This window comes from Mchenga conophoros, linkage group LG17, assembly GCF_057382185.1.
Source record: "Mchenga conophoros isolate Kocher_MC1m ecotype Shallow Benthic linkage group LG17, M_conophoros_male_GT1.1, whole genome shotgun sequence".
Classification (NCBI taxonomy): domain Eukaryota; kingdom Metazoa; phylum Chordata; class Actinopteri; order Cichliformes; family Cichlidae; genus Mchenga; species Mchenga conophoros.
This window is the reverse complement of record NC_140542.1, coordinates 5,786,026-5,813,149: the sequence shown is the minus strand read 5'-3', so window position 1 is coordinate 5,813,149 and position 27,124 is coordinate 5,786,026. Positions and strand designations below refer to the sequence as shown.

The 27,124-nt window shown below is 42.7% G+C and overlaps 1 protein-coding gene across 2 annotated transcripts; it reads left to right on the top strand.

The window, feature by feature from the left end:
• Nucleotides 1-556: 556 nt before the first annotated feature.
• Nucleotides 557-27,124, top strand: gas2l3 (growth arrest-specific 2 like 3). 2 transcript variants are annotated; one of them, XM_085251788.1, is made up of 9 exons: nt 557-704; nt 13,055-13,110; nt 19,743-19,920; nt 20,840-20,958; nt 21,223-21,364; nt 22,307-22,370; nt 22,457-22,598; nt 24,457-24,561; nt 24,879-27,124. In XM_085251788.1, the coding sequence occupies exons 2-9, from the start codon at nt 13,087-13,089 to the stop codon at nt 26,229-26,231; spliced, it is 2,127 nt and encodes a 708-aa protein (XP_085107914.1). In that variant the 5' UTR covers nt 557-704; nt 13,055-13,086; the 3' UTR covers nt 26,232-27,124. The 2 variants fall into 2 exon arrangements, with proteins under 2 accessions (XP_085107914.1, XP_085107915.1); XM_085251789.1 differs by lacking the exon at nt 557-704 and adding an exon at nt 10,629-10,847.

Here is a 27,124-nt window from a genome sequence, read left to right as displayed (position 1 = left end):
GAAATGCACACAATGAAACTCAGTGATGAAATGTTTGTACTTTGGAGCAAAGCAAGCCCATTTTATCGCAATATTAAAGCAGCATTGGAGTATTGGAGTTAATGTGAGGTACAGGTTTCTATATGTTTGCGTTTAACTCTGCTCAAAGTATTTTGAAGAGGGAAGCTGGAAAAATGGGCCGGAGCCCTCAAAATCCCCTAACGGTATAAAAAATTGGATTGTAGAATACTATATACGCTTATGTTCAGTATATTTTTATAACTTTAACTAATTATAACTACACAAATGCTTGCCCATTTAATTCCAGAGAGAATTGTTGCACTCTTTAATACAACATGACCAAGAAACAAAAACAACAAAAACACAGAAGAAGAAAAGGTGAACGTTTGAGCCTATAGTTCATTTCAGTCATTGGTTGTTTCAAAGAAAACTCCTACTGGAACGCCTTCACCGCTGAGTTATGCACTTTTCCCATGTTTTTTCTTTCTATGAATGGATTTCAGTAAAATGACCCTCAGGTGAGGCTGAGGCTCCGCCCCCAGCAGAGCGAACGCTCTGATTGGCTGGTTCGAACAGCGCTGCCCACAAATATCCAGCAGCAGTGGCGACTCTGGAGAAAATTAGTGGCGAGGAGTCACACAAGTCAACATTTCCACAAGGAGTAGAAGTTTTTCGTCAAGAGTCTGCTTCCTGCTCAGCCGCTGGTAAGTCTGAAACTGTTACTTTCTTTGTCACAGGAAATAAATAAAAGAAGGAAAATGTATCTGAAAGTTTTCGCCTGTGCAGAGGTTGTCTGCGGGTCCTCCCGAAAATCTTTGAGGGAGCCTCGTGGACTGTGCTAACACGGTTCCGACTAAAGCGCCGTTATTTTTCCAGAACCAGAGAATATAAACTGAATTATATACGGGTTTTAATAGGTCTCTGAATTAAAATAAAAATATTCAGACGTGTTCCTGACTGTGTCTATTTTGTTTTGGTTTTTTTGTTGTTGTTTTTAGAGAAAACTCTGTTTTTGAAGCACAGGTCAAGTTTGCTTTTAAAAGTTGGTTGCCTATTTTTTTTATTATTATTATCGTAGTTAACTGTTCTGTGGGACAGTTGCTTTTCTCTTCATACAGACTGTAATTATGTTTTGAGGCACTTTGCAAACCATTTCGCATCCTTGAACTGTAAAGATTCCTCTTGACAGGTCTGTGCGTGCTGCTGCGGTGTGTGTGGCGACGCCTCCCGTTATGGAGCAAGGCCAAATTTAGGGTGGGAATAAATAGTTAAGAGGATTAGCAGTTTACTAGTACATATCTAACCTAGGAGACTGTGTGTCGAGGTGTTGCAGGGGTAGAGGCTGAAGGCGATGATGTGTTTGTAGAGGAGGGTGGATCGATATCAACACCGGTGTTGGTATCGATACTAGCTTGATAGGATCGATACTTTGTTTCTGTCCTCTAATTCAGTATGTAGCCAGCTGACTTGTCTTACATAATTACATATCTTTAAAATATATTTTTTGGAAATGCAAAAATACACTTCAAACATACGTTATGTAAAATGTCTGAACTTTTTGTGTTAACTGTAAGTTCTGTTTTATTTTTAGCCTATAGCACGTTTAGACATAAGACGTTGATCCAAAAATGTGTGCAGAATTTGGTGAACCTGGCCCTGTATTTATTTTATATTGGATCGATACCAACATTTGCAGTATCGCACAGCATTATATGTTTGTTGACAGTAGAGTAATATAAAGAGTAGGTTAGATTAGCGGCTCTCATGCAGCTGTTTTTGCATCAAAGAGCGCCCGCTGTGCCCGCTGTGCCCACACAGTGAAGAGGGAGTACTTTTACATGAAGTCTCGGGTCCTTGACAATCCTCCTTTCCTGCTGGAGGAAGAGGGATGAAGTAAAAGACCCGCAGGTGCTTCCTGCAAAGAGTGTAACAAAAGGGAAGGACCATTCACACATTGCGCCATAGGTGCTGGCAATCAGTTCATGGTTGTTTATTTTTTGTCTCACAACAAGAAGACTTTTTTTCTTTTTTCCCCTGCTGCCTTTAGCTCGTCAGCCTCAATAACAAAAAGGAAAATGAATATTTTAGCATTTTATAGACAGATCCTATATAGTACATCATATCTGTTAATCTCACCATAATTGCTGGGTGTGAACATGCCGCTGGTTTGACCTGCACAGTCCGTTTAGAAAGTGACTTCGATCATTAGGATTAGCATCAGTGATCAGGTTAATGTACTTGTTGTGCCATGTTTAGCTCTATTCACACTGCTGCTATTCTTAGATGCCCAGATGAAATCCTGTTATCAGGCTGGACTTTATCCAGCATCTGAAAGTTGAGCCACGCAATCCAACTGTTAATGTAGTGCTTGTTTAAAACAAACAAACAAAGGGCTTCTATTTTTTTGCTCCTTGTTGGACTTGTTGAAACCATTACTGTTCTTGTTAGCTGAAGTCTGTATAGTTGTCGTCATTGGTGCACCACGTTAATGAAGGGGAAAAAAGTAATAGTTTTATTTCAATTTTGTTTTTTTCACAATCATTGGGGGCATTACCATTAGGCTTACCATTAATCACATCGTTATTATGGTTCGGCTTACCATATTCTTATACCAGCGCTAATGCTGAGTTTGGGGTTTTTTTTTTTTTTTTTTTTTTTTTTTTTTTTTTTTTTTTTGTTTGTTTGTTTTTTTGGTTCTTTTTTTAGGTTGTGACAAGTCCACACCATCCGAGGCTGACCTGTAGCTCTCGCTGTCAGACGTTCCTGGGCTTATCTTGTAGCTGGGTGTGCTAAGAAAACATAAATGCACGGTGTCACTGATAACGAAATGGAACACTTTTCTATCTCATAAAAATTCATATCTGTGTTTATCATTATTATGGAAAATGTGATATGCCCCACCCCTACCATAATCTAAGCTCTGGTATACTCTGCTGGAGGAGACCAAAAGGAAGCAAAAAGGAGACTGATGACTACATTTGTTTGCAAGGTGGTCTCAAACACAAATCCAGATAATTTCTAATGTTGATTTATGTTTGATAAATGTGTAAATATTCAAATGTTTGAAAATACGTATATGAGTGGTGTGTTCACAGGTTTCTTTGCTGAAAAATTGCTACCGGTAATCCACAATTAAATGGCTGGTTTTTGAAGTCCTCTAGAACAGAGGTCCCCAACCGGTCCGTGAGTCGTTTGGTACCGGACCGTAAGAGTTGAGGCTCAGGTGTGAAATTTATGGTTTTCAGGGTTTTTATTGGTTTTAAACAATAAAAACAATTTATTTATTTTTTTTAAATTGTTTTTATCATTAACTCCGTTTCCCTGGAGCTTTTCCCGTGTGTTATGAATGAATCTTCCCTTTTTGGTACCGGTACTGGTTTTATTTTGTTGTATTTACACCTTATAGGCTGGTTTTGTTGAACTTGTTGACTACTTTTTTCTTTTTTTTATTAAATTTGATTCCCATGGCACTGTGCTCTCATCTAGACTGTAATCTGTCTCCAGATTGACAACAATACAGTGGCTCACTTTGTTTCAGACATGGCTGTCGTTGGCCTGCTCTTGATAATTGAGTGCACACATGAGCAGCAACCTCATTTCCAGCTATCTTCATAATCACCATCTGCTTGATCTTTGGCATCAGGCCTCATGTTTTGGACCTGCCAAGGCTCCCTGAAGCCCCTCATCCCCTTCCTGTAAGCTATATCCTAAATAAATGAGGGCTAATCCAAGATTTCATTACCATCTCTATTGTGTCCACACATGCAGCATCTCAGCCCATATGTGCCCACAGCATGTTTAACTCATTAAGGCCTGCTTTGTCTTGTGTGTGAATTTTAAAAAAAAAAACCCCAAAAAAACAAAAGTAAGGGATGCTGATGCTTGATAGGTGGAGGTCTGTAAATGGTGCAGAGCGCAGCTGACATGCATGCATTATTCATAGGTGGTGTTTAATATCCAGAGTCGTTCAGTTGTGCAGTAATTGGAATGGTGGTGGGATCAGCTGGAGCAGCAGTTAAACCATTAGTGTCTGCAAGAAGAACTCCATTGATGATTGTCTTCAGATCTATTAAAATCTACAACTACTTGGTCCTCGGTTGAGGAATTATTAAATAATATTGTTTGTAACCTGCCTCTCTCTAAAAATATTTAATTCCCAATTACTTTGTTTGCAATTGGTAGTAATCAGCCGCCCCTTCTTTAAGCCTCTTGCAGCTTTAGTGGGTGCAGCGTAGCTCAATGTGAACTTTTGCTACGCCTGCTGCACGCTCTGATTAAACGCAGGGCCCGCCGGTATTACTGCTTTCTAGCATGTGAACTGTCTGAACAAGGATGATCATTTGTTAGTAAGTCTTTTTTTTTTTTTTCTTTTTTTTTTTTTGGTTAAAACTGTGTACATACTATAGAAATCTGGAACATTCAGTCAGCACTCTCTGAACTAGCTGAACTCAATCATTTCACGATTTCACAGTTGAGTTAAGCTCATTTGACTAGTTCGTTTTTTTTTTTGTTTTTTTTTTTTTGTTTTTTTTAATGAAATGAATAAAGGATCAGCTGACTGATTCAGCTGTAAATAAACTTTTTGTTTTAATGTATAAACATTTAAATACACTATAAAAGTAAATGTGTTGTAGGCAAATCATCTTGCATTCAGATGCTGTAGCTGCTTCTTTTGGGGGGGTTTTTCCCCTCCTGATCAGTCCTTCCACCTCATCTTGGCACCAGTGAGGCTCATTGTGTTAAAGGTGCCCCAGATTTTAAAAGTTTCATGCCCTCTTAAACTGATTTGTTACTGAACAAAAATGTGGCTAATAAGGCTGAGCTCAACAACCACTCGACCTTTTACATCTCTCTGGCCTGACTCTGTGAAGAATTGATAATGGCCAAGATGGATGTTTTGGGCTATAGGGACTTATCTGAACTGACCCTGATAAGACCTGTAGCATAGCAACACTGAGGCTCTGTGTGTGATTATTGACAGATGTCGGACATGGCAAAAGATAATGTCCGTGTGCCTGATTTTTCATATTATCAGTAAGGAAAATGATTAACTAACATGTTTACAGTGGAAAAGCATAGTCTGAGTCTGGCCACATTTCTGCAACTTTTTCCTTCCAGGTTTAACTTTCAGTACACAACGTCACATCCCAGGTCACTATTAATTCAATGAACTCATGGTGTTGTGCTTGTTCTAGCATTCACTAATAAATCTGTTTGGCTCTATTCTTCAACTGTGGTTGAATTGAAGAGGTCAGTGTAGTTGGTGTACACGTGAGGTCAGCAGACACAGCTCAGAGTAGGGATCTTGCCAAGTGTGGTGCATTTTAAGTGTTACCTTGCCTTGTCAAACACTGGTGATTGACGCAGCCAACTGACGGCTGATGTCACACAGGAACTTAATTTAAAAAAAAACAAAACAAAGTCAACTGTGAAATTGGGGGAAAATGTCTGTTTGAACTGATGTTTGAAGCTTTGCAGCTGGTGTAGAACTTGGTTAGAGAAGGGGCTTGTTGCATTTTGGTCAAATCGGAGTCTTGACCAAGAAATATTTAATTTTTTTTTTTTTTTTTTTTTTTTTTTTTTTTTTTTTTTAGTAGCTGTTAAAAGCTTAAAGCTCACTACAGATGAACAGAGTTGTTTGTCCTACAGCGGCCACTGTAGGTAGGACTGTGCACTTGAATTGGGAGCAATAAGAGAACAGAATTCATACTGCAGTCTGCAATCTACCGATCCCTAGTGGTGGTATTTTACACAATGTACTAAATAATGATGTGGACGTCGGAAAGGCTTTTCATAAATATGAGATCTTTTTGAATAACTGAACTTGGTGTGTTTTGGATAAATGCATGACTGATTATATCTTTTGTGGAAAAGTTTGACTCCTAGGATGATTTTATTTGTGGTATTCCTTTTTATTGACCTAGACTTGGCTTCAATAATTTTCTTCAGCGGTCAAGGTTGTGGAAAGCTGGGTAAAAAGCCTGATCCTGAGTCAGCAGAAAGGGGTTTTGAAATCCTACAGTTGACCTGGTAACATGTATTGAGCCATGGATTAGCATCAACAAATCAAAATGGATTGGCAGGTGGCTCCCACTCATTTGAGCCTTTAAGATGGGCTTTGCTCCCACTGACTCGCCTCTAAGGAAAGGCTGCTCCAATGAGGACAAAGGAGTCAAGTCCAAGAAATGATTGAAAGGGAACGAGTCTTTTTACTGTGGAAAACCACGATTAGCAAGCCTGTGCAGGCCAGGGGTGGTGGTGGCTTTAGACAGACTAGTTTAATTAAAGATGCAGGACTGACTTAACTCACAGACTATTGAAGTATATTTACTTTTTCATTCTCCTCAACTGAATGAATTTCCTTCTGAACACAGTGCAGTTGGGCCCCATCTGTAATGAAAAGGAGGGAGACCAGGCTCCAAATGAAATGCTCCTTCGACAGAGTAATTAAGTCCAGACACAAAGGGCTCAGCAGGAAAGAGTTTAATAGGGGAGGAGTTGGTATTCTCTTGGGGTTAGTCGGGTCCAGCAGAACTTCTTTGGACTGCAGGAAGGCAAGGCAGCAGAGGGTTCACTGGCCCACAGCCACGTCACACTGTGGGTAAAAAGGACTGGGATATTACTCATCTATTTTCTCTGCTGGTGGTATTACATTAACCAGGCCATTGCTTTCACATTAAAAACATCTTAACTAAAAGGATGTCCAGCAGAATCCTTGTAGATTTCTAATTTATAGAAGGCCTGAATGTCATAGAAACAAACTGGCTTGTATGATTGGTATTACTGGTATTGGTCCGCTTCAGTCAATCTCTATGGATGTCCATGCTGACGTCCTGATTAGATATGTTAGCACGTTGGAGAAAAGAAGGTATGTGGCATCCATAACTTATTATTATTATTATTATTATTATTATTTTTTTTTAATACTGATGGACTTAAGTCATGCACTAATGAGACATGAGTTCTTCTACATCTCAAGAGATCCCTCGAGGACTTTTGGAGTTCACATGGCTAACTTTTCCTGTATCTTTACCCATGTTTACTCCATTTCCACCCCCCACCCACCAACACGTACACAGTGTCATCTAGTGGAAAATCAAAAGGACATCACCTCCCGAAACATTCTACTTTTAACTCATTACGTAATCTGCTCTCATTTCTGTTTTGCACTTATGCACGGGTGAGCGCATGAATCGCTGGAGCGCTGCAGGCAGCATGTGTGCGCCACGTGCTGTGTGTGTTGTGGTGACGGAGCGTCGTGGAGGTGGATGCGCTCTGCTGTCTGGAATAGCGTTGATCCTCTTAAATGATTACTGGCTACGACTGGAGAGAGGCGATCTGTGTTGGTAACATGCGGACAGATGCCTCATCCCCACCCTCAACAAAATGTGCACACAGCATCTATGTTGAGTTACGCTGCAGGGAAGCTCCAGCTAGGAATATTTCCTTTAAGTCCTATTAAAGTCTGAGTATTACGCATTATCTGAAACTGCATACACACTGAAGACTGCAGTGGTCATGTAGATGGACCATCTTGAAAGGGGCTTCTTTCTACACCAAGGGAGTAAAACCTGTAACAAAGTGTTTCTTACTCATAGCTAAGGCTGGGCCATATCATACCGTTCATGGTAATACTGGTATAATGTTGGGCAACGATAAGAAAATGAAATATCGCGATGTGGGTAAAACGCGCATGAGCAGTGCCTTTGTTTTTATACGCACATGGCAGGAACGGAGAATGAGAAGGGCGAAAGCGGATTGTTGAATGAAACGGATGAGCCAGAATTGGTTTGTAAAAATGCTGCAACTTCAGTGGTGTGGAACTGGTTTAGCTTTCGTCTGTCAGATACACAACAAAGCACTATTTTTGGTAGAGCGTGCTAGCGGGCCGTCGTTATTACCATGTTGTTTTTTTTGTTTTTGTTTTTTTTTTTTTTTTAAATATGGCACACTTAAAATCAATCCTTTTGATTTTTCTAAAAATCGACAGTGCCCCTTATAATCCCGTGTACCTTATGTATGAATAGGGATGGGTATTGTTTAGGTTTCATCCAATACCGGTGCCAAACCGGTACTTTTGAAACGGTACCGGTGCTTAAAGAACGGAGAACACAAAATTGGTCCAAAAACCTCATGTTCAGCTGTTTTTGTTTTTGTTTATTTTTTTTTATTTTTTTTTTTTTTGTGTAAAAAGATAACAATGTTAGCCTTTTCTGCAGCTATGGGGCATATATGGTATCACTCTTGGCTGGAAGCAGTGCTTAAACAATGGAAAAAAACACAAACTTTGTCCAAAAACCTCTCATGTTTAACTGTTTTCCACTTTTTCTTTGGTCATTTTTGCCTTTTTGGCCAGGGTGAAGGGAGTATCTGCCATCAAACAAGAGGACAGCCGCATGTAGCTATGATGAGGTTTGCTAGTTCACCTTACCTGCATTAATGTAATAACGTGGTTAGCCTACTCAACGTAAATTACACACGAACAACATGAAGCTACTCACGCAGAGAAGAACGGCTGCTGCTGCATCATCATCCTCATCATTTCTGCTACACTGGCAGGGCTAGGGGCCAGGACTCTCCTCTTCGGGTTTTTGGGGGATGTTGCATAACAGGCAACCCACCCGCAGTAGATGTGCTCGGTGTGAGGTCTCACAGCAAGCTATCAAATACGGCGCATTTCTCAGCTTTTTAAAAAAAACGCTATGCGTCGCCAGGTGTTTCATCGGATTTGAGGTGTTACCTCCTTTGACAGTATCACAGTATCAGCTTAAAGCACTTGTTGCAGGCTGCGGAGTTTGCATATTTTGCTGTGAAGTACAGCCAGACTTTTGACCGCTTTGCCTTGGGCATTTTTAATCTGTAGCTCTGCTCTAAAAGAACTTGCGTACCTGGCCCCGCCTACTATCCTCGGAAACGTAAAATGATTGGCTAGAATTAAAAGTGTATTACAGCTCAGGAAAAAAAAGCACCGAAATGTGCGCTGCTTTTCGGTCTGGTTACTACCGTTTATGTCAGAACCGGTGCCATCATGGCACCGGATACCGGTACCCATCCCTATGTATGAATTCTGGTTGTATTTAGTACAACTTTGCTAAGCTACGAACCCGCACCGCTTGATGGCTCTTGATTTTAAGAGCCAGGATATTGAAGAAAAAGAAAAAAAAATCCTGTCGACAAGAGCTGTAAGTTGATGAAGACTCATTCCATATGGATTGAAGAGTGCTGATGTTCCCTGATGTTTTCCTCTTATCTAAATGTGAATGGGACATTATCACCAGCCTGAATTAGTCTGAGATTGATAAAATTGATCTCAACCTTACCCTGATCCCAACCAGTTATCTCTGCTATGCCAAATCATTCCTACCCTTAAGCTTTACCCCAATGATAAGTGCGCTGTAGCAAATGCACTAAATTACATGGAAACGTGGTTTAGAGGGGAACAGACTGGGCCCTTTTTTTTCTTCCCTCAGACGACCTTGGAGGAATGTGCGTGGTAGTTCTCAGTGTCATAGAGTTAAACACTGCCCTTTCCAGTGTGCCACACCAAAGTTCACCATAGTGAAACGTGCTTTGTCTTCGCCTCCCCATTTTTTGACTTCAGCTCTCGCCCTCCTCTGCTTGACATTTGACTGTGTGTGGGTGCCTTTGGTCTCTATAGGAAATCGTGCTCTCAGGCTCTGCTGGAGCCCCAGATGCACACAACTGGAGTCCAGAGCCAAAGATTTGCCCTTTGTCCAGTGTTGTTGAGCGTGACCCGTCACGAATGCATGTATGCCGAAAAGAAGCAGAGCCATTCTGGATCTTTAGAACTCTAAATGTCGCCATGTTTTTCCACTGCCTCTGGGTATTTTGCTTTGTAGCCCTGAGGTTATGTCCAAAGCGTGCTTTAAAAGACTTCACTGAAATCCTCTTAAGCTTGACGTAGATGTAACAAATCATGCTTCTCAGTGCTCTGTCTCTGACCTAATCTGTCAGTTATTGCCAATACCCATACTGCAACAGTCACACACATTCCCCTGAACTTTATCTCAAATCTTAAAAAAAAAAAATGTTGTTTGATCTTGAGCAACACCAGGACTTACTCGGAGAATGTTGTGATATCTTGCAGAGAATTAGACAATCTACAGATGCTGTGGCAAGTCAACAATCTGGGTTTGATTGTCTACTTGAAACAACTGTGTCAGACCAACATCTGGGCATCTGATCCGATGATGTCATGTGTTCTGCTTTTGCCGCCTTGAAGTTTACTCTTTGAGGCAGTTTTCTTGAAGACCTTTCCACATGGATGCTAATGTCATTTTCCTTTGCACCTGCGGCTTAACAACTGGAGAGGTTCTTACTGTTGGCCTGCCTCCATCCTCAAACACTCTGCTGGGTACTGGCTTGGAAGATTGTGTGGATGCTCTGGTGGGACAAGCCTGGGGGGGGGGTTAGGGTTAGGCACCCTGATTGGAGAGTTCCTCATTTGGTTACTGGTTTTGGGGTGTGTGTGTGTGTGTGGCAAGCTAACAAAACAATGGATGCTTTGTGAGAGGGGTCCCACCGTGACAGGATTGTTGGGGGGAGGAAGCAAGGGGGTGGTCAGGGCTTAGTGAAGCATAGCCACTTGATTAGTCAGGGCTCTCCCTTTGCACCTCCTCCCATCCATCTCTCGTCCCACCCTCCCTCCTTGTCATTCTCTCACTGCTTTTCCCTCCCCGCTAACTCGTGGAAGCAGAGACGTTGGAGCCGCTCTGCACGGACACATCGCAGGGTTTTCGGCTCGTCATTGAGGATGTTTTGGACGTTGATCAGAGTTGCTTGTTGCAGCATCTTCCCTGACTGTCCGAAATGTTTGTTGTTCTCAGGTAAGTTGTCTCGTGTTGTCATCCTTTCTAGTCCACCCCGACCTGTCCTTGGTCGCTGACTTGCATTTCATCTCCGCTGGGCTGCAGTTGTGGTATTGGATGACTGTGCACAGTACTGTCGGGCTGGCTTCTGATGAACGAATCATTTCAGTGTCAGTTGTAGCGGTATTTTTATGTAAAGCTGCAGGAATGTATCTTTTTTATGTCAGTTTTATCAATCTGTTTATGACAACCTCAGTGGAAAACACCAGAACAGTGAAATCCTGCAGTGTAGAAGTTTCACAAACCCATTTCACTTTCCATTTTGTGGTGGATATCAGCTGAGGTTTGTGTGTCCAAGGAGAATGTAGGGGTTGGTGTTGACAGACTATTGCCTCAGCTGCGTTGACCAAATTGTCAGTGTTATTAGGATCTCCATGCTTGGGATTGCTTTCTCACCCCACCCACTGTCTTTCTTTGTCAAACATACACGCCCTCGGGGACATTGGAGGGTCAGGGTAATCCCTCACATCCTGTGTGGGGAAAAATGCAGAGCAGCACTCCATCACTCCCTTTGTGAGAAAGTTTGATTCCCCCTAAACTCATTGCATGTCCTGCAAAAACAGCATGGACCTCCTTTTTAACGCAGAAGGTTGTTTGCTGTTTATATCTTTAACTTCCTTCTGTTATTTAACTCAGCACAGTCACATTTGGCTTTCCTGTCTAATTCGTTAATAAAACAGGCCCTCTGTGACTGAGAGATGAAGGAAAGCTATGAAAATTAAGTTTGGGAGAAGAGCCACATGGAATGGACTTTATGAAATAATCAACATGTGTCCAAATGGAGCTTAGAAGTCACTGTTCTCATAGGGCTCTGCCTTGACTCCATAGTCCGCATGTTCCAGTGTAGGGTTGGCCAATAAGCAAAATTTATTGATTATAGTGCTGCACCTTCATTATTTGTATTGATTTATTTTTTTGTACAGTCACTGAAATGTCAGAAAGTCCTGATTGCTAACAGCACACATTATCTACTCTTAAACTGATTTATTTATTTATTTTTTTGACTCACCAGCAAGACAAAGCAGCTTATGATTGGCTACATTGCCATTTCCACTTTGGATAAAGTTTGTAATGATGTTGTCATACACATGAAGCCGTAGTATTGGCAATACTTCACTTGATTTTAACCTAGCTAAATTACCAACTGTGTAAATTCTTCCAGCTAATACATAATTTGTCATTTTATCCTCACCTAGCTTTTGCTGTATGGGGGTTTGCCAAAGTACTGATTAAACAACTAGTCAATTGATTAATTTTTTGCATCATTCATAAAAATGACATGCCAAACCTTTTCCAGCTGTATTTTATGTTCATCATATTAATGGATGCAAAGATGTCACTTTGGTGTTTGGGGAAACTGAGATTTATTACATTGTTAATTTTAGGCTCATCATTAAGCAGGTTTAGCAACAGTGAGTGGCTGTCTAACTTGCAGGTCTTGTTGGCACACACAGCTTACATGTAGTGAAATGTGCTGTATAAATAATATTAGATTACCTGGATTTTACCCTGCTCTGAATATTAGTGCAATTTTTTTTTTTTTTTTTTTAAACCCTCAAAGTTGGATAAATGAAGAACATTTTCCCCCTCTGTACGAATACAGAACGCCATATGTTCTCAGAATGAGTTTCATGGTGGAACCAGTTTTTAGAGAGAAGCCGGTTAGTCATCCACCTCATACTTGTGCAGCATTTCTCTTTGCTGTCCAGCAACACCAAGGTCTCAAGACTCTTAAGTGGATACCACTCCCACTGCTGTTTCAAAAGAAACGCCTAAAAAGCATGTCTTTTCATGCTGCACTAAAGTCAGCTAATCACCTCCAGATCCATATTAAATGCATCAACATGATGTGTTTATGCAGGAGTTGGTGAACTGTTCCTTTAAAACTCCCTTAGGTAGCTTTTAATCAGATACCCTGTGCATCTTGATTAGCAGTTTTCAGGAACGCAGATGCAGCTCTCTGGAATTTCTTGTTCGCATTCTTTATGTAAAAGGTAAATAAAAACAGCACAAGGATTTTTATTAAATTGAAAATGGTGCAAAGACAACACAAGATGTTTAAACACATTGTCCTTATTAGAATTTGCTGTTACGTTTTGCACTGTTGTAACTTCATTTAGTCTGAGACCTGTGTTTTTCTTTTCTTTTCCTTCATGTTTCTACAGAATGAAAAGGGGAATCATCTAGGATCAAAGTAATGGCTGTCCAGGCTGGCATCCAGGTAGGCTCATCCCCCATCTCAAGTCTGATATACATGAAGCTCACAAACGCATGGATGTTTAATTTCAGTTTAAACCAGTGCTGTCCTCATTCTGGGCTTGTACAGCCACTATATATTTTAGCACATGCTGTAGTGCTAACTTGATTTTGAGTCCTTATCGTAGCGCCCCCTTTGGGCCAGTCAGAGCCTCAGTGCTATGCTGAGGGAAGAAGTTCCCACATACTGCACATTGTGGTGTTCAAATTAAAGAAGTGCAGACATCTGTCTTTCCACTCAACAACTGTGGTGAGCCCACCTGTGTTGCAGCATGCCATCTTGTTTTTGTTATGCATGTCTGACGTTCCACTGCTCAGACCCTGAGGAGTTTCCCCGCACATTTTTAAGGGGGGAGTGGGTGGAATGCACAATGGTTTTTATATATTTGTTTGTTTGTTTTTCTTTCCCCCTCTCTCTACCCCTCCCAGCAACGAAGTGTTACCCATCCCAAAAACCAAAACAACACATGTATCATATTACAAATTTGTCACATGCTTTTCTCTGGTCTGGAAAGTCCTGGCTCTCGCTGCCTGTCTTGGACTGAAGATATGCAAAATATGTATCTCAGTGCTATGTGGATAACATGTGGCAGGAAAGCTCTCTGGCTGATGCCAATGTGTTGATGAGGCTTTTGGGAGCTGTCGATGAACTGTGGTTGGATGCTGCAGATTAAGAAAAGTTTACGTTACTTAGAAAGTTTGCCTGCGCCAGATAATATTCAGTTTCCTTTGTAGTTTATGTAGCACCGTCTCTTTTTAAGTTTTCTTTTGTTTTCCCCAAATAATGGTTTGGTAGCACCAAACTATAATCTCAGTGAAATTTGGAATGTAAAAAACAAGCTGGGTAAATGAGAGTATAAAGGAAAAGATTTTGCTTGCCCAAAAAATGCATCGGCTGTTCACATGTGGAAGGAAGGTCCTTCTTTATAACTTTTAATTTGGATTATCAGACCTTTAGCAGCATCTCAAGTAGGGATGGGTATCGTTTAGGTTTTATCCGATACCGGTGCCAAATCGGTACTTTTGAAACGGTGCCGGTGCTTAAACTGTGCTCGAACCGGTGCTTAAAGAATGGAGAACACAGACTTTGTCCAAAAACCTCTCATGTTCAGCTGTTTTTTTTGTTTGTTTTTTTTTGTAAAAAGATAACAATGTGTGCCTTTTCTGCAGCTATGTGGCATATATGGCATCACTCTTGGCTGGAAGCAGTGCTTAAACAATGGAAAAACCACAAACTTAAACCCTCATGTTTAACTGTTTCCCACTTTTTCTTTGGTCATTTTAGCCTTTTTGGCAGGGTGAAGGGAGTATCTGCCATCAAACAAGAAGACAGCCGCATGTAGCTATGATGATGTTTGCTAGTTCACCTTACATGCATTAATGTAATAACGTGGTTAGCCTACTCAACGTAAATTACACACGAACAACATGAAGCTACTCACGCAGAGAAGAACGGCTGCTGCTGCATCATCATCCGTCATCATTTCTGCTACACTGGCAGGGCTAGGGGCCAGGACTCTATTCTTCGGGTTTTTGGGGGATGTTGCTCCGGGTCCGATAACTGGCAACCCACCCGACGTGCACGGTGTGAGGTCTCGCAGCAAGCTATCAAATACGGCGCATTTCTCGGCTTTTAAAAAAACCGCTATGCGTCGCCAGCTGTTTAATCGGATTCTTGGTGTTACCTCCTTTGACAGTATCACAGTATCAGCTTAAAGCACTTGTTGCAGGCTGCGGAGTTTGCATATTTTGCTGTGAAGTACAGCCAGACTTTGACCGCTTCGCCTTGGACATTTTTAATCTGTAGCTCTGCTCTAACAGAACGTACATACCTGGCCCCGCCTACTATCCTCGGAAACGTAAAATGATTGGCTAGAAGTGTATCACAGCTCAGGAAAAAAAGCACCGAAATAAAGCACCGAAATGTGCGCTGCTTTTCGGTCTGGTTACTACCGTTTATGTCAGAACCGGTGCCATCATGGCACCGGACACCGGTACCCATCCCTAATCTCAAGCTTCTTCAGTGCCACAGAGCAGACCAACGTAGATGGAGAAGAAGGGTATTTAGTGGGTTTTCCAAATATCAATCAGTCACCCTGTGAGGTTATTGATCCGTATCAGATTGTAGTGATGATGCAGACTGTAACACTGCAGCGACTTCCACAGCTCGACTCAGAGCTTCACTGCCCATGTAGAGCACCATCACATTCAATAATCGGTCACACACTGACTGCTCTGCTCACTCATGCTGAAGATGTTATTCACTCATGGAAGTCTAAGCAGCATATGCGTTCATCTATAATAGTGTCAGTACAAATGCAGCGATTATCATATGTAATGTCTGAGGCTTTGTTGCCCCTGAAACCTCTTGTGATAGTAGCTGTGGGTTAAAAATCACACCAAAATAAAATTAGATGGGCTTTTAGCAGAACTTTCCTATCACGTGAGAACACAAGTGAGAAACTGAGATATCTGTAGACATAGACAGTGTATGTACGCACGCACACATATGGATGTATGGATTTATTTATTTTTGGGTGTGCACTGAGAACAAAAGTAGCAAGGGGGGGGGCAGCAACATTAGCTTGAATTTGTAATGACCACAGTCACTTTCAGCTCTGCTTTGGTCTCCACCACCTCCTGGGGGGAATATCAAATTCCTTAACTGCCAAATGCTCAATATGCTGGTTGTTGCTAAAACAGAAAATGGATTAGCAGAAATGACTACAACCACTAAACAGACATAACAGACAGGAAAAACTTTAAGATGATAATGGTCACCTATAAACTCGACCAATCAGAAAGCTCATATCATTCTGAAAAGAACAGAGTGACTTTGCTAGCTTAGCCTAGCCAAACCAATCTGCTGTGGGTTTGTTATAATCCTAATGGGTTTAAAGGTCAGTCAGGCCATGGGAAGTAAGGAAAACTCTTACATTGGGAAATTATCCTTCAGATCCGGTTGAGCTACACAACATTTAACTTGATAAATTCTTGTTTTCAATGGACGTCTTTTGCATGAGTCATTGAAATAAAGATAAAAAAATGTTTTGCATTCACGTGACTCTTTCCTAGCTCGGTGTGCTCAGAACACTCCATAAAGACTCTTATTCACCCATTCACACACTGCTGCCATTGGGAGCAACTTGTTATTTAGCATTTTGCCCGAGGACACTTGGAGGTCAAACCACCAATGGTTTAATCAGGGGTCAACTTCTTTTACCACCCTCAGGATTAGTTAAAGAGAACACATCAAGATATTACTAGATGGAGAGAGATGTATAGATGTATCTCAGTGTTCCCCTTTGACCTTCTTACTATTTGCTATTGTTTGAGGGAATTTAATTGCCCTTGGTGTAAGTGGCTTAAGGTAAGAGCATCAGAAACTAGTAATTCAAGTAATTGGCAACATACAGGCATAAAGCCCCTTTTTTGGATTACCAATACACAATCCTGTACCTAATGAGTAAACAGAGAAGGGTTGTTTGGGGAGGGGTCAATGTTGAATGCCCCTATACTCTCCTTCATTAAGCTTTAAAACCTGAATGTTCACTGAGCCTACATACAGTCAGGTGCAAGTACTAGTTTGAGAAGTGACGTAAAAGGTGCTGTGCCGATTAGAATTGCTGCCTGACCACTGGGGATAATCCAAAGTTGCACTACGCTGCATGTTGCAAAAAATAACATGCGTTGTTGTGACTGTAGAGAACACCGTGGGCAGGTTAAGCTTCTGAGCTGTTGCGTAATCGGTGTCTTTTGAAGTGAGACAACCTTGAGACAGCGGGACTGTTCTGAACATCGGGCGTTTTGCCACTTTCCCGTGTTTTTAAGCTCCTCAACACTTTGGGGTCAAAGGTGATATGACATGGACGCACATGGGGCTTTATCTCAGTTCAGACAGATCCACTATCACCAAAGGATTATTTACATCTACCCTCATTCAGGTCTACCTGTACGAGTCTGTTTTGGCTCTTAAAGCTCTTCAAAGTGCAGACATTGGAAAGCTGCAGGCAGGGACCCCAACACAGAGCACATCAGCTTTCAGCAAAAAGAAATGTGATGATCGTTAAGTTAGAAATAACAAGAAAAGAGGTCCTGTTTTGGAGGTGGGTTGCAAAGCGGCTTGTATGTAGGCTAAAGCCTCAAATAGCACCTCATATAGCATCATTGTATCATCTAATTTAATTGATGCATGGAAGTTCATCAGCTGAGCCATCAGCTTGTATGAGCTGGCACTGTTGAACCCAACTTTATGACTCGTCTAACACTGTGAGATCAGGTGTGATTGAAACCTCTCACTCTACAAACAGGATTCAAGTTGGATGTTCGAGATGTATGGGAAACATAGGCTATGATGGTCGTGAATTTTGACCCTTACTGGTTTAAAAGTCAGTAATTCTGGCCCTCTGCTGCTTTCATGAGCTTTCCTCTTGAGAATCCCCCAGCTTAATGGCTGTGCCGTATTAAATCACCGGAGCAGAACCTCAAAGTCAAAATGTGATTTGCAAAAATGGAGGGCACACAGCATGATTGTGTTTTTTGTTTTTTTTTTGCAGTTAAACTGTATAGGAAGAGTGTGTTTTTGTTTTTCCCCCACTTTTCTCTCTGGAATCCTCATTATAAGACTGCATATTGACATTGAAGGTTAAAGACCAAGTTCACACAGTCCTAATAAGTTCTTAATCTCTTATAACCTAAAATGAGGGACAATCATGCCCCCAGTTCCTTGAAATTCCCTTTTTTAATGTAGTTTTATTTACTATAAAGATAGATGCATCTTACCAAAGACTCAATATCCCTAATTCAGTGCTTCATTGTTTACAAGACTACTCGAAGCTTGCACATACAGTATCCTGAACAGTGTCTGGGATAGCTCAAAGTATCAGTACAGGCCCATTACTGTATAACAGTCTCTCTCTGTTCCGCTGCCCAGAAGGTTTCCTGTTTGTGAATTAGCGTTTGCTGAGCGAATGCAATTCATTCAAGGCCTCAACAAGACTGCGGTTTGTTTTAAGCACAGTGGACTCCGTGTCCCCTTTTTGCTCAATGGTATGAGATGGATGCAAAGATTAAAGACTGTATCCTAGACAGATGTCAGCATACAGGGTAGGAGGCGGTGGGGGTGTCATCCTGAAGTGAGTTATGTAATGTCTGGACGAGCTGTCACGGTGCACATCTGCTGCTGGTTTCTAGATTACATGGTCGGCTGCCTGTAAACAATCAAAAACTTAAGAACAAAATGGGGTAACTAGTTTGTGCACTTGCATCACACACCATACAGACCACACACACTCGGGGAGAAGAAGCTTTAGCTTTGTCTTTTACGTGACCACATTGCTAATACTCTGACAATCAAGGTTAATGCTATACACAGATGACTTTGCAACCCCATCAGATGTTGTCTCAGGAGTATTTTCTTTCTCTACTTTCTTTTTAAATCGGATTTAGTGACTTAAACCAATGACTAAAAAAGTGAGGGAGAATGGAAAGGGAGTGTGTGTGTGACAGAAGATATGAACATGATGAGACATCACTGTCTCGAGCTGGGGTCAGCAGCTCACTCCAGGCAAAACATGTATTTATTTGTTTTTAGGTCTGTCAGGAAAAAAAAAAAAGAAAGTGAATAATGGCTTTTAGTTAGACATGATCTCAATTAAAGTAAAACTGAAACACACAAACTGATGATGGAAGGTTTAAAAACAGGCTGAGCTTCAGTGGATCTGTTAGAGCATGTTGTGTGGAGTGTGTGTTCACAGAAGTGAAGTGTGCTGTGACTGCATCCCTGACACGTCCTCTCTGCATGGATGGCTCCCATAAATTCCCCTCATTCTCTCAGTGCTGGGCTGAATGGGTAGGTAGGCTATCATAATGTTGCAGAGAGCCAGTCGTGGAATGATTCCTAATCTTTAGTCATTTTTCAGTGTCTTTTAAAAAAAAGTCTGTGGACTTGGTGTTTTCACAGACTGTGTGCTGACTGAGGCATGCTCAGACTTATAACACAGCTCCTCATGGAAAAGATGATATTTTCTGTGCATTTGTCTGAACAACAAAAGCCTGGAGGTAAAGGAAGTAAAAGAGTCGGAGAACAGGTAGCTTACCTGCTTTCAAGCAGGACAAACTCTGCTCTGCTGTTCCTCTGAAGTCCACTTGTGTTGCATTCAGCTGATTGGACATGACTTGTATTGACGGTGTGTGCCTTTCCAAGACTCGATAGTTTAGTTTGTGTCAAAGCACAAACCAAGCCCTGACATCCAAGACAGTTGGCAGCATTTAACCTCCTAAGACCCGAACTCTTCCACGGCATGCATTTTTAATTTCTCTTTGATATTTGGGCTGATTGGGGCCCGATGAATGTAAAAACAAAGAATTACCAGATTTTTATTTTTTTATTTTTTATTTTATTTCGATAGAACAGTGGTAGTATAGTGTCCTCGTAAGTGGATATCAGGCCCCTGTAGAGCAAAATTGAGTATCTGGGTCTAAATAACCAAAAATGTCCACATATGTGGACGCCAGGTCCTAGGAGGTTAAAACAGTAATTTGTGCTCTTGATTTTATTTAATTGTTTTTCCTACATGTGCGATTCTTTGTTTCCAGGTGTGGTTTGGGGAGAAGTTTGACGCCCCCTCACTGAGCCCTCGCAGCCCATTAGTGCAGCGGCACGGCCCCGGCCTCACAAATGTCTTCCAGTATGACCAGTGGTTGGCGGTGCGGCACGAGGCCACGCTGGTGCCCATGCAGGAGGACTTGGCCATATGGCTCACTGGCATGCTGGGTAAGCATCAGCTGTTCTGCATCACTTTTTCTTAAACGTTTCCAGGTGTATTATAAAACCGTGCCTGTGTCCAAACCTGTGCGTTTGGGAATTAACAGCTGACGGTTGCATGTGAACAGTTTCCACCTCCAGGCTAGGAAAGTACTGAAGCGCTATTGACACGGGTTTCCCATGTAATTGGATTTGAATGCCGCTATTCCCACCAGCTCATGGCAAACCACTGAAACCACAGTGGAACCAAATCTTTCATTTTGTCCGTGTGTGCTATTCTACTGACATCTATTGTCTCTTTTAGAATATAGGAGGAAATCAAAGCTGACTGGTAACTCTATTGTTGTTGCTGAATACGTTTGTGTTTTCAGAGGCAGACTTTGAGTTTTCTCATGAGGAATGTGGGCAGGTGCTGACACTAAATGTAAATTATTGGTACCATGACTACAAAGACCCACATTATAAGATTTGTTTTAAACTGTTTGACCATTGATCATCAATCCTGAGAGGCTGGACGTTGCAGAAGCAGGTGGCAAACGGTGGGTAAAGTTCCAGGCCTCGGGGGCTCACTGTTGTTGTTGGAAAATAAACTTTTGCAGAGCAATCGTTCTCACTTTGCGGGACGGTATCGTGGATTTTGTTCCCTTGGTAGCCTTTGTAGAGTTGCCTAGAGCGGTGATTTTTAACAATAAAGAGTCGTGGGAACGCTAGAATTCCTTCAGTAGGCTCTTGCTGAAAAGCTGAAGTCTTTCAGTGTGGTATCTGTTTAAACAAAAGGACAACAAAAGGCTTTTGTTGTGTGAACGTGATCTTTTCAAAGAACTGGAAAAAACCAGGTAAGGTAGGCTGTTTTAGCATTGAGCTCGGTTACTGTGAGTAGAGATTATTCTGTAATTTAGAAAATATAATAAACTCCTCTCTTTTCCAGGAGAGGAGGTGAGAGCCGAGGTTTTCATGGAGGACCTGAATAATGGTGTGAAGCTCTGCAAGCTTATCGGTGTGCTGCAGACTAAGATCGCTGAGAGCTGCCCCTCTGCGCTTAGCAAGGTGAGTCACGCGGCTCAGCTTTCCTGCTCTCACATAAGGAATGTTTGGGAAGACCTATGAACGCCCAGTATGATGAAACTAAATGAATTTCCTGGACATACAGTCCTTTGTGCCGTGTGTTTGGGACACGTTTTAATAGAATTTGACCAGATTATATTCAGCCTATTGACTGCTGGATTTCTGTGTATTTTCTGTGGTTTGACATAAATCGCCTCGATGTCATGGTTCGTGACGATAAAGGTTTACTTTCTATCCCCATGACAGCTGTTTCCTACAAGGAAGGTAGCATGCAAGCGGGATGCCTCTCCAGGCTCCTTCTTTGCTCGCGACAACACCGCCAACTTCCTGGCCTGGTGCCGACACATCGGTGTGGAGGAGACCTGCTTGTTTGAGTCGGAAGGCCTCGGTAAAGACCTACAACACACTGCAGCACAAACCAACAACAAGCTGCTTGCTTTCTGTGGTGGAGTCCTGTTTGTAGCCGTGTGCTTGTTACCTTTTAAGTAAGATATCTTTATACAAGCTCGTGCACTGCAGCTTGAACTCTGACCGCCATCTGACTTGCACTTGGGCCAGATTCTGGGCTGTTGACTTACCGTAAGAACACAAAGTAACTCATTAAAATTCTTCAGTTATTAAACTTTAAGCTTTGTTCTCAGTCTCAAACTTTGGCACAGGACAAATGTAATCTTAGTTGATAAAAATCTTTTAATCCAGGTCATTTAGATGCAACTATGTGAACACACAACATGTTTTCTATCAGCTGACTCCTGCTTTTGGATTAAAAACCTTAGAAAAAGGTTTGCGCTTTCCTGCACGCTTTCCTTTTTCACCTCAGTGTTTTGAGGTTTGTAGATTTGTACTAACTGCTATACCATATGTAATTATCCTCAACTTCCAATGTTGGGCTTCATGTTCAGCATGCTAATGGGATGAAAAGGACTAGATCCGGGCTGTAAGTTGAGTCTGCTCTTTAAGCTGTACTTCTTAATGGTTTAATAGGATCTGTTGAGGAGAGCAATCACTCTGAGTACTCTCTATGGGAGATCACTTCATTACAAATGAAAGGCTCCCCAGCAAACTGGATTGGGGCGATTTGGAGCACAGCATGTGTACATGTAGATAAATGTTTTTGTTAGTGCCCTCGAGTGACTCTAGTTATGCTCGCCGAATCCCTCATCGTCTCCTCGGGGAATAATTAACTTTAATGTTGCTCTCGTCGCGTCACCTTTTGGAGTTCAACACGTGAATTCACTTTGTCGCTCCTGTTCTGTCTGCTTCGCCCCATCCAAAGGGAGCAGGAGCGTCAGCTGTTGTTGTAACTAATCTGCTTTGTTTTCCACCTCAGTGCTGCACAAGGAGCCTCGACAGGTTTGCCTCTGTCTGCTGGAGATCGGTCGCATCATCTCAAAGTAAGTCTTTAAACACCGAAGGCACTTTTAGAGGGATTAGAAATGGTTTAAGATTGAATTTCCACTGTAATCTCTGTGCGTCTCAGCTACGGCGTGGAGCCTCCTGTGCTGGTGAAGCTGGAGAAGGAGATCGAAATGGAGGAGACTCTGCTCTTGACAGAGGAGCCGCCTCCGGCGGTCAAAACCTTCAGCGTGTGTTGCCAGCATGGTGGCCTCTACCAACCCGGGGTGAGTTCAGTGATGAAACAAACTGAAACAAACACGATATGAGGTTTTTTTTCACCTTGAGGCAAAATCTGTGGCTTCCTTTAGCGACGTCGCTGTGTTCGGAGCACGTGTCGTCTGGATTACGATCCTGATAGGTCGCGTAGAGAGGAGATGTTTGGGAATTTAAAGCACACATTGGCGTGAGGCTGCTGAACATGTGGTACGTGTGCAACTGCATTGATGCTGAGCCAAGATGGCGCCAGACGGCCATCGGCACCCCAGAGGGTGCATGACTCATCAGAGCCCACCATGTGATGCTCTGTCGCCACTCGAGGTCACGTGTGACGGCAAATGACACGTGACCTCCAGGCTACACATGTGGGCCGTCGTACATATGTACTCGCAGTGGGTGGAAGTGGTCCATCTCACTCTGCCTCACTGATGGAGACTGAGGGTGGTGTTAGGAGGGTTCAGCCCTCTGTGTGGTTCACTGGGTAAAATGATGCACCAACACCGTCACAGTTGATAGTTTTATTCCCAGAGGAGATGGCTGTGCTAAAAATAAACTGCACTCGTTGAAGTGGAAGGCACTTTGGATAAAAGCATCCACAATCCCAGTGTGTCTATTACCAGCTGAGTCTGCCCATTACATTTGAGCAGCAACAATCAGCTCCTTGTAACCTGTGCTGCCTGACAGGTGCCTTCATCACCCGGTCATTGGTCTCATCTTTAGAGAAATTTTAACATAAAGTCGACGTGCTGGACTTCAGTGACACAGAAGGTGTAGTTATTGGATGGATTACTGCTCGCTTAAGCAAACGTGAGGTCATTAAAGTAGGGTGACCATATTTTGATTTAAAAAAAAAAAAAAAAAAAAAAAAAGACACTTGACCTAGTCACGAAGAACTTTAATAAAAGTAGTTTGAAAATGTAACCTATTTAAACGATGCCTTCTCTGTGCGGTTAATGAATGGTGAAATAAACATCATATAGGCTTTTACAAGTCAACAAGTGCAAAAAAAAAATAGCTTAAAAACCTCTGGAAGTAAATAATGGTACAGAAATAAGTCTCGTCTGTGTAAGAAAAATTACCGGGACGGTACGAGGGAAATTTCTTTTGCAGTTCTTCTGAAAAGCTGCACTTGCGCTTTGGCATCTTTTAAACATCATCAGGTGCGCATCTGTGAGCCCGAACAATTACTTGTTGGATGATGTCACACATATGGGTCCTCTGTAGGTGCATAGAAAACCCGGACATTTTCATCAATCTCAAAAATCCCCCCGGACAGAACGTGAACAGCGGACATGTCTGGGGGAAAAGAGGACAGTTGGTCACCCTACATTAAAGGGGACCTGTTGTGCTGTGTTTTTTTTTGTTTTGTTTTGTTTTGTTTTTTTCCCCCATTATTAAAGATCACCAGTGTTTTGCATTATGAGTGTGTGGGCTCAGGTAGAGGCAGCTCTGAATAATTGGTCTGCAGCTACTTTTTCAGCTCTTGTGCTGAGCTGACATCAGTTTGGCGTTATTTGATCATCTCAGTCATGGTGATGAGATGGGTCATAAAAATACTGAGCCAGAAGAGGGGCAGCCAATGAGGTGCAGCTATTTTCTGGATCACTTCAGAATCTAAAAAAAATGTTTGCGCCACTCTAAATCGTTGCGCCTTACCGTTTGAGAATTTCTACTTTAGAGATGGATAAACCCAAAGTGCTGCATGCAGGATCAATATAAGATCTATGGAGTAGTAAATGAGCTCTGTAGATCCCATTTAAATCCTTGCTGATATCCATTACGTTGGGAATGCAGCATCGCTGCCAGGCAAACTTTTAATTTAGCTTTCTAATTGCCTTCTACTGTGTCTTTCCCTTTCTCATTTAGGAGCATGACATGGACAACCCACCCTGCAACTGCTCTAACAGAGTGTCCATCGAGTACCTGTCTGAGGGACGCTACAGACTCGGAGATAAGACCATCTTCATTCGGGTTAGTATGAACGCACACTGCAGTTGAGGTGGGCAAATGAAAAACAGCCAAAGACCACTCATTTTAGCAAGTATGCACGGTGGCTGTTGCCAATGTGTGCATCCCCTGGCAGTCGCAGCGGCTTTAACTGTAACTCAACATGTAAGCTCATTAACCAATTGTGGCTGGATGTGATGACATTATAAAAACGCCGCTGTCCAAAGAGCCAAACTACATCTGTGTGTCTGCAGTTACTGAAGGACTTGTTGGTGTTGGACTGTCCAAACTGAAAATGAGTGAATTTTTACAGCAGCCCTTCTTCTGCTTTGTGTCCTCAGATGCTTCATGGCAAACATGTGATGGTGCGCGTCGGTGGCGGCTGGGACACCCTCCGAGGTTTCCTGCTGAAATACGACCCGCTGCGGGTACTGCAGTTCACCACTCTGGAGCAGAAGATCCTGGCCTTCCAAAAAGGCCCCCCAGGCCTCGGGGGTCATCATGGGAGTTCAGCTCCTCCTCCTGACATGGACCCGCTCGCTGCTGTCACTGATCTCATGTCACCTTCATCCTCTTCATCTTCTTCCTGTTCTACCTCTTCCTCCTCTTCGACTCAAGCCTGTAAGCCAGCGTCTGTGTCCGCCGTAGGTCAGACGTGTCGGTCCTACAACGCCTCTCCAGCCTGCACACCCACAATGCCCAGGAAGGGTTCAGTGTGTGCGCCTAAGAAGAACATCCAGATGACTGGGTCCTTCCCCAGGAAGCCTACCCAGCTTCCTCTGCCTGTGACCTCCAAAGGTTACTCCTCTAAGCCCCACATGCCTGTGGGTAGCACTTCCAGGCAGTCTCCTAGCCCTGGGTGTCAGGGTAGAGCTCTGACTTCTGCCGCAGCTCCATCACCTGCTGCTGTGGATCCAAGCTCCACCTCCAAATTAAAGCTCAGACCACCACCTCGCTGTGCCTCCTCTCAGCCCAGAAGCCCCGTCTGCCCTGAGCCGTCCTCCAAATGTCCCAAACCCTCCAGCCCCAGCACCTCTCCCACCTTGGTCCCAGTGCTGCGCCCTATCACTGCACCAGTACAGTCAGCTACCTCTAAAGACACCCGCCCTCCGTTGGGCGCCAGCCAGCGCTCTCGTCTAGCACAACGTTGTCCCGGCTCCTCTGCTTCGCGCCTCCGTCTCGAGGCAGTGAAGCGAGCGAAGACTGCCTCAAGAGCTGCAACTCCAACTCCCAGATCAGCAGCAACGACCCCTTCACAGTCCCGCACACCCACCCCCTGCTCACGGAGAGCCTCTCCAGCACCGGCTAAACCTGCCTGCTCGCTGCCAAAAAGCAATGAGGCCACAGTCAAAACTAAGGGACTGGCCGTCAACAAAACAGCCGCCACCCCCTCACGCAGTACTGCCGACTCCCCCGGGCGGGTCCCAGGGGGCAACTCGGGCCCTTCTGCTTCCAACAAAGCCAATCAGAAAACGGCAGTCACAGCTCAGAGGGCAGGGCGAAAACAAGCAGCCGCAACTAACGCCATCAAGCCGACTCTAAAACCGGAACCCGCCCGGGCACCGCAAAACTCCTGCCCCAACATCAGAGCTGTTAAAACAGAGCCCAGCATCAGGAAGAAGGTCCCACAACTGAAAGGGAAAAGCGAGGCGCATTATTTTGAAATGAGCAGTAAGAGGAGGCAGAAGACCTAACCAGCAGGCTGGTGGCACTCAGCTTTGTTCTGCAGAAATCGTCAATAGTCATGAATTGTCATTTTTGTCTAGTTTTTTCTGTGTTATTTAATTGTCTTTTTATATTGTGCTTTTATTCATCCAAAAGGGTCAAAGATGCATCGTTTGTGTCATCTTTGTTCCGATTCGCCGGTCTCTTCCAAGGTCATTTCATCGTACCTGATTAACACTACGACTTGCACAATGTTTACATTTCTCACCTTTGTTGCACGTACAGCCATTACAGATATAAAATTTTGTTAATAAAATCAATACTCGAATACTAACCTCATTGTTTTTTGAACACAAGAACACCATCATGACTTAGTAGAATGCACTTGAGTGAGGCGTTTGCAGGATAAGGATCAGTTTTTATTGATGGAGGGATCCCAGGTAAGGCCACTTCTGCCCCGTTTTCCTCAGCAGGTTACCAAAGTTGTGACATTTTATTCACCTCGGTGAGAATTCCCGTTCCACTGGTGGACAGTCTGACCTAGAACTTGTTTTATTTTGTATAAATATCTAGATAGGAGGTGACATCATTATGACCAATCCTCCCTGTTGTGTGCCTTCATCAGAAATCCCCTGTTTCTGGGTGGCATTAGAATGTATTAGATGTTGGAGGGTTAAAGTTGTTGTTTTTGTTTTTATTTAATTTAACTGATTAAAATTGCACAATGTGTATGAGCACTCATAACTGTGGGTAGTCAAAGAAAAGCCCAGGTTGATGAACTACTGATCAAACGCCTCTTTCAGGCCGACATCATTTTGGAGCAGAGTCTACTTGGTATAGTTTTTAAATGTATAGATATATCTGTATGAGACTTCTAATTTTTTTTTTTTTTTATTGTGCGTATTAAAAATATAGTTTTCTA

What these genes read in the sequence shown, in the direction of transcription:
- gas2l3 (XM_085251788.1), top strand. Translation starts at nt 13,087, where the DNA reads ATGGCTGTCCAGGCTGGCATCCAG. An exon ending in ATCGGTCGCATCATCTCAAA is followed by an intron (nt 22,371 to 22,456) that starts GTAAGTCTTTAA and finishes TGTGCGTCTCAG; the next exon opens with CTACGGCGTGGAGCCTCCTG. An exon ending in GTGGCCTCTACCAACCCGGG is followed by an intron (nt 22,599 to 24,456) that starts GTGAGTTCAGTG and finishes TTTCTCATTTAG; the next exon opens with GAGCATGACATGGACAACCC.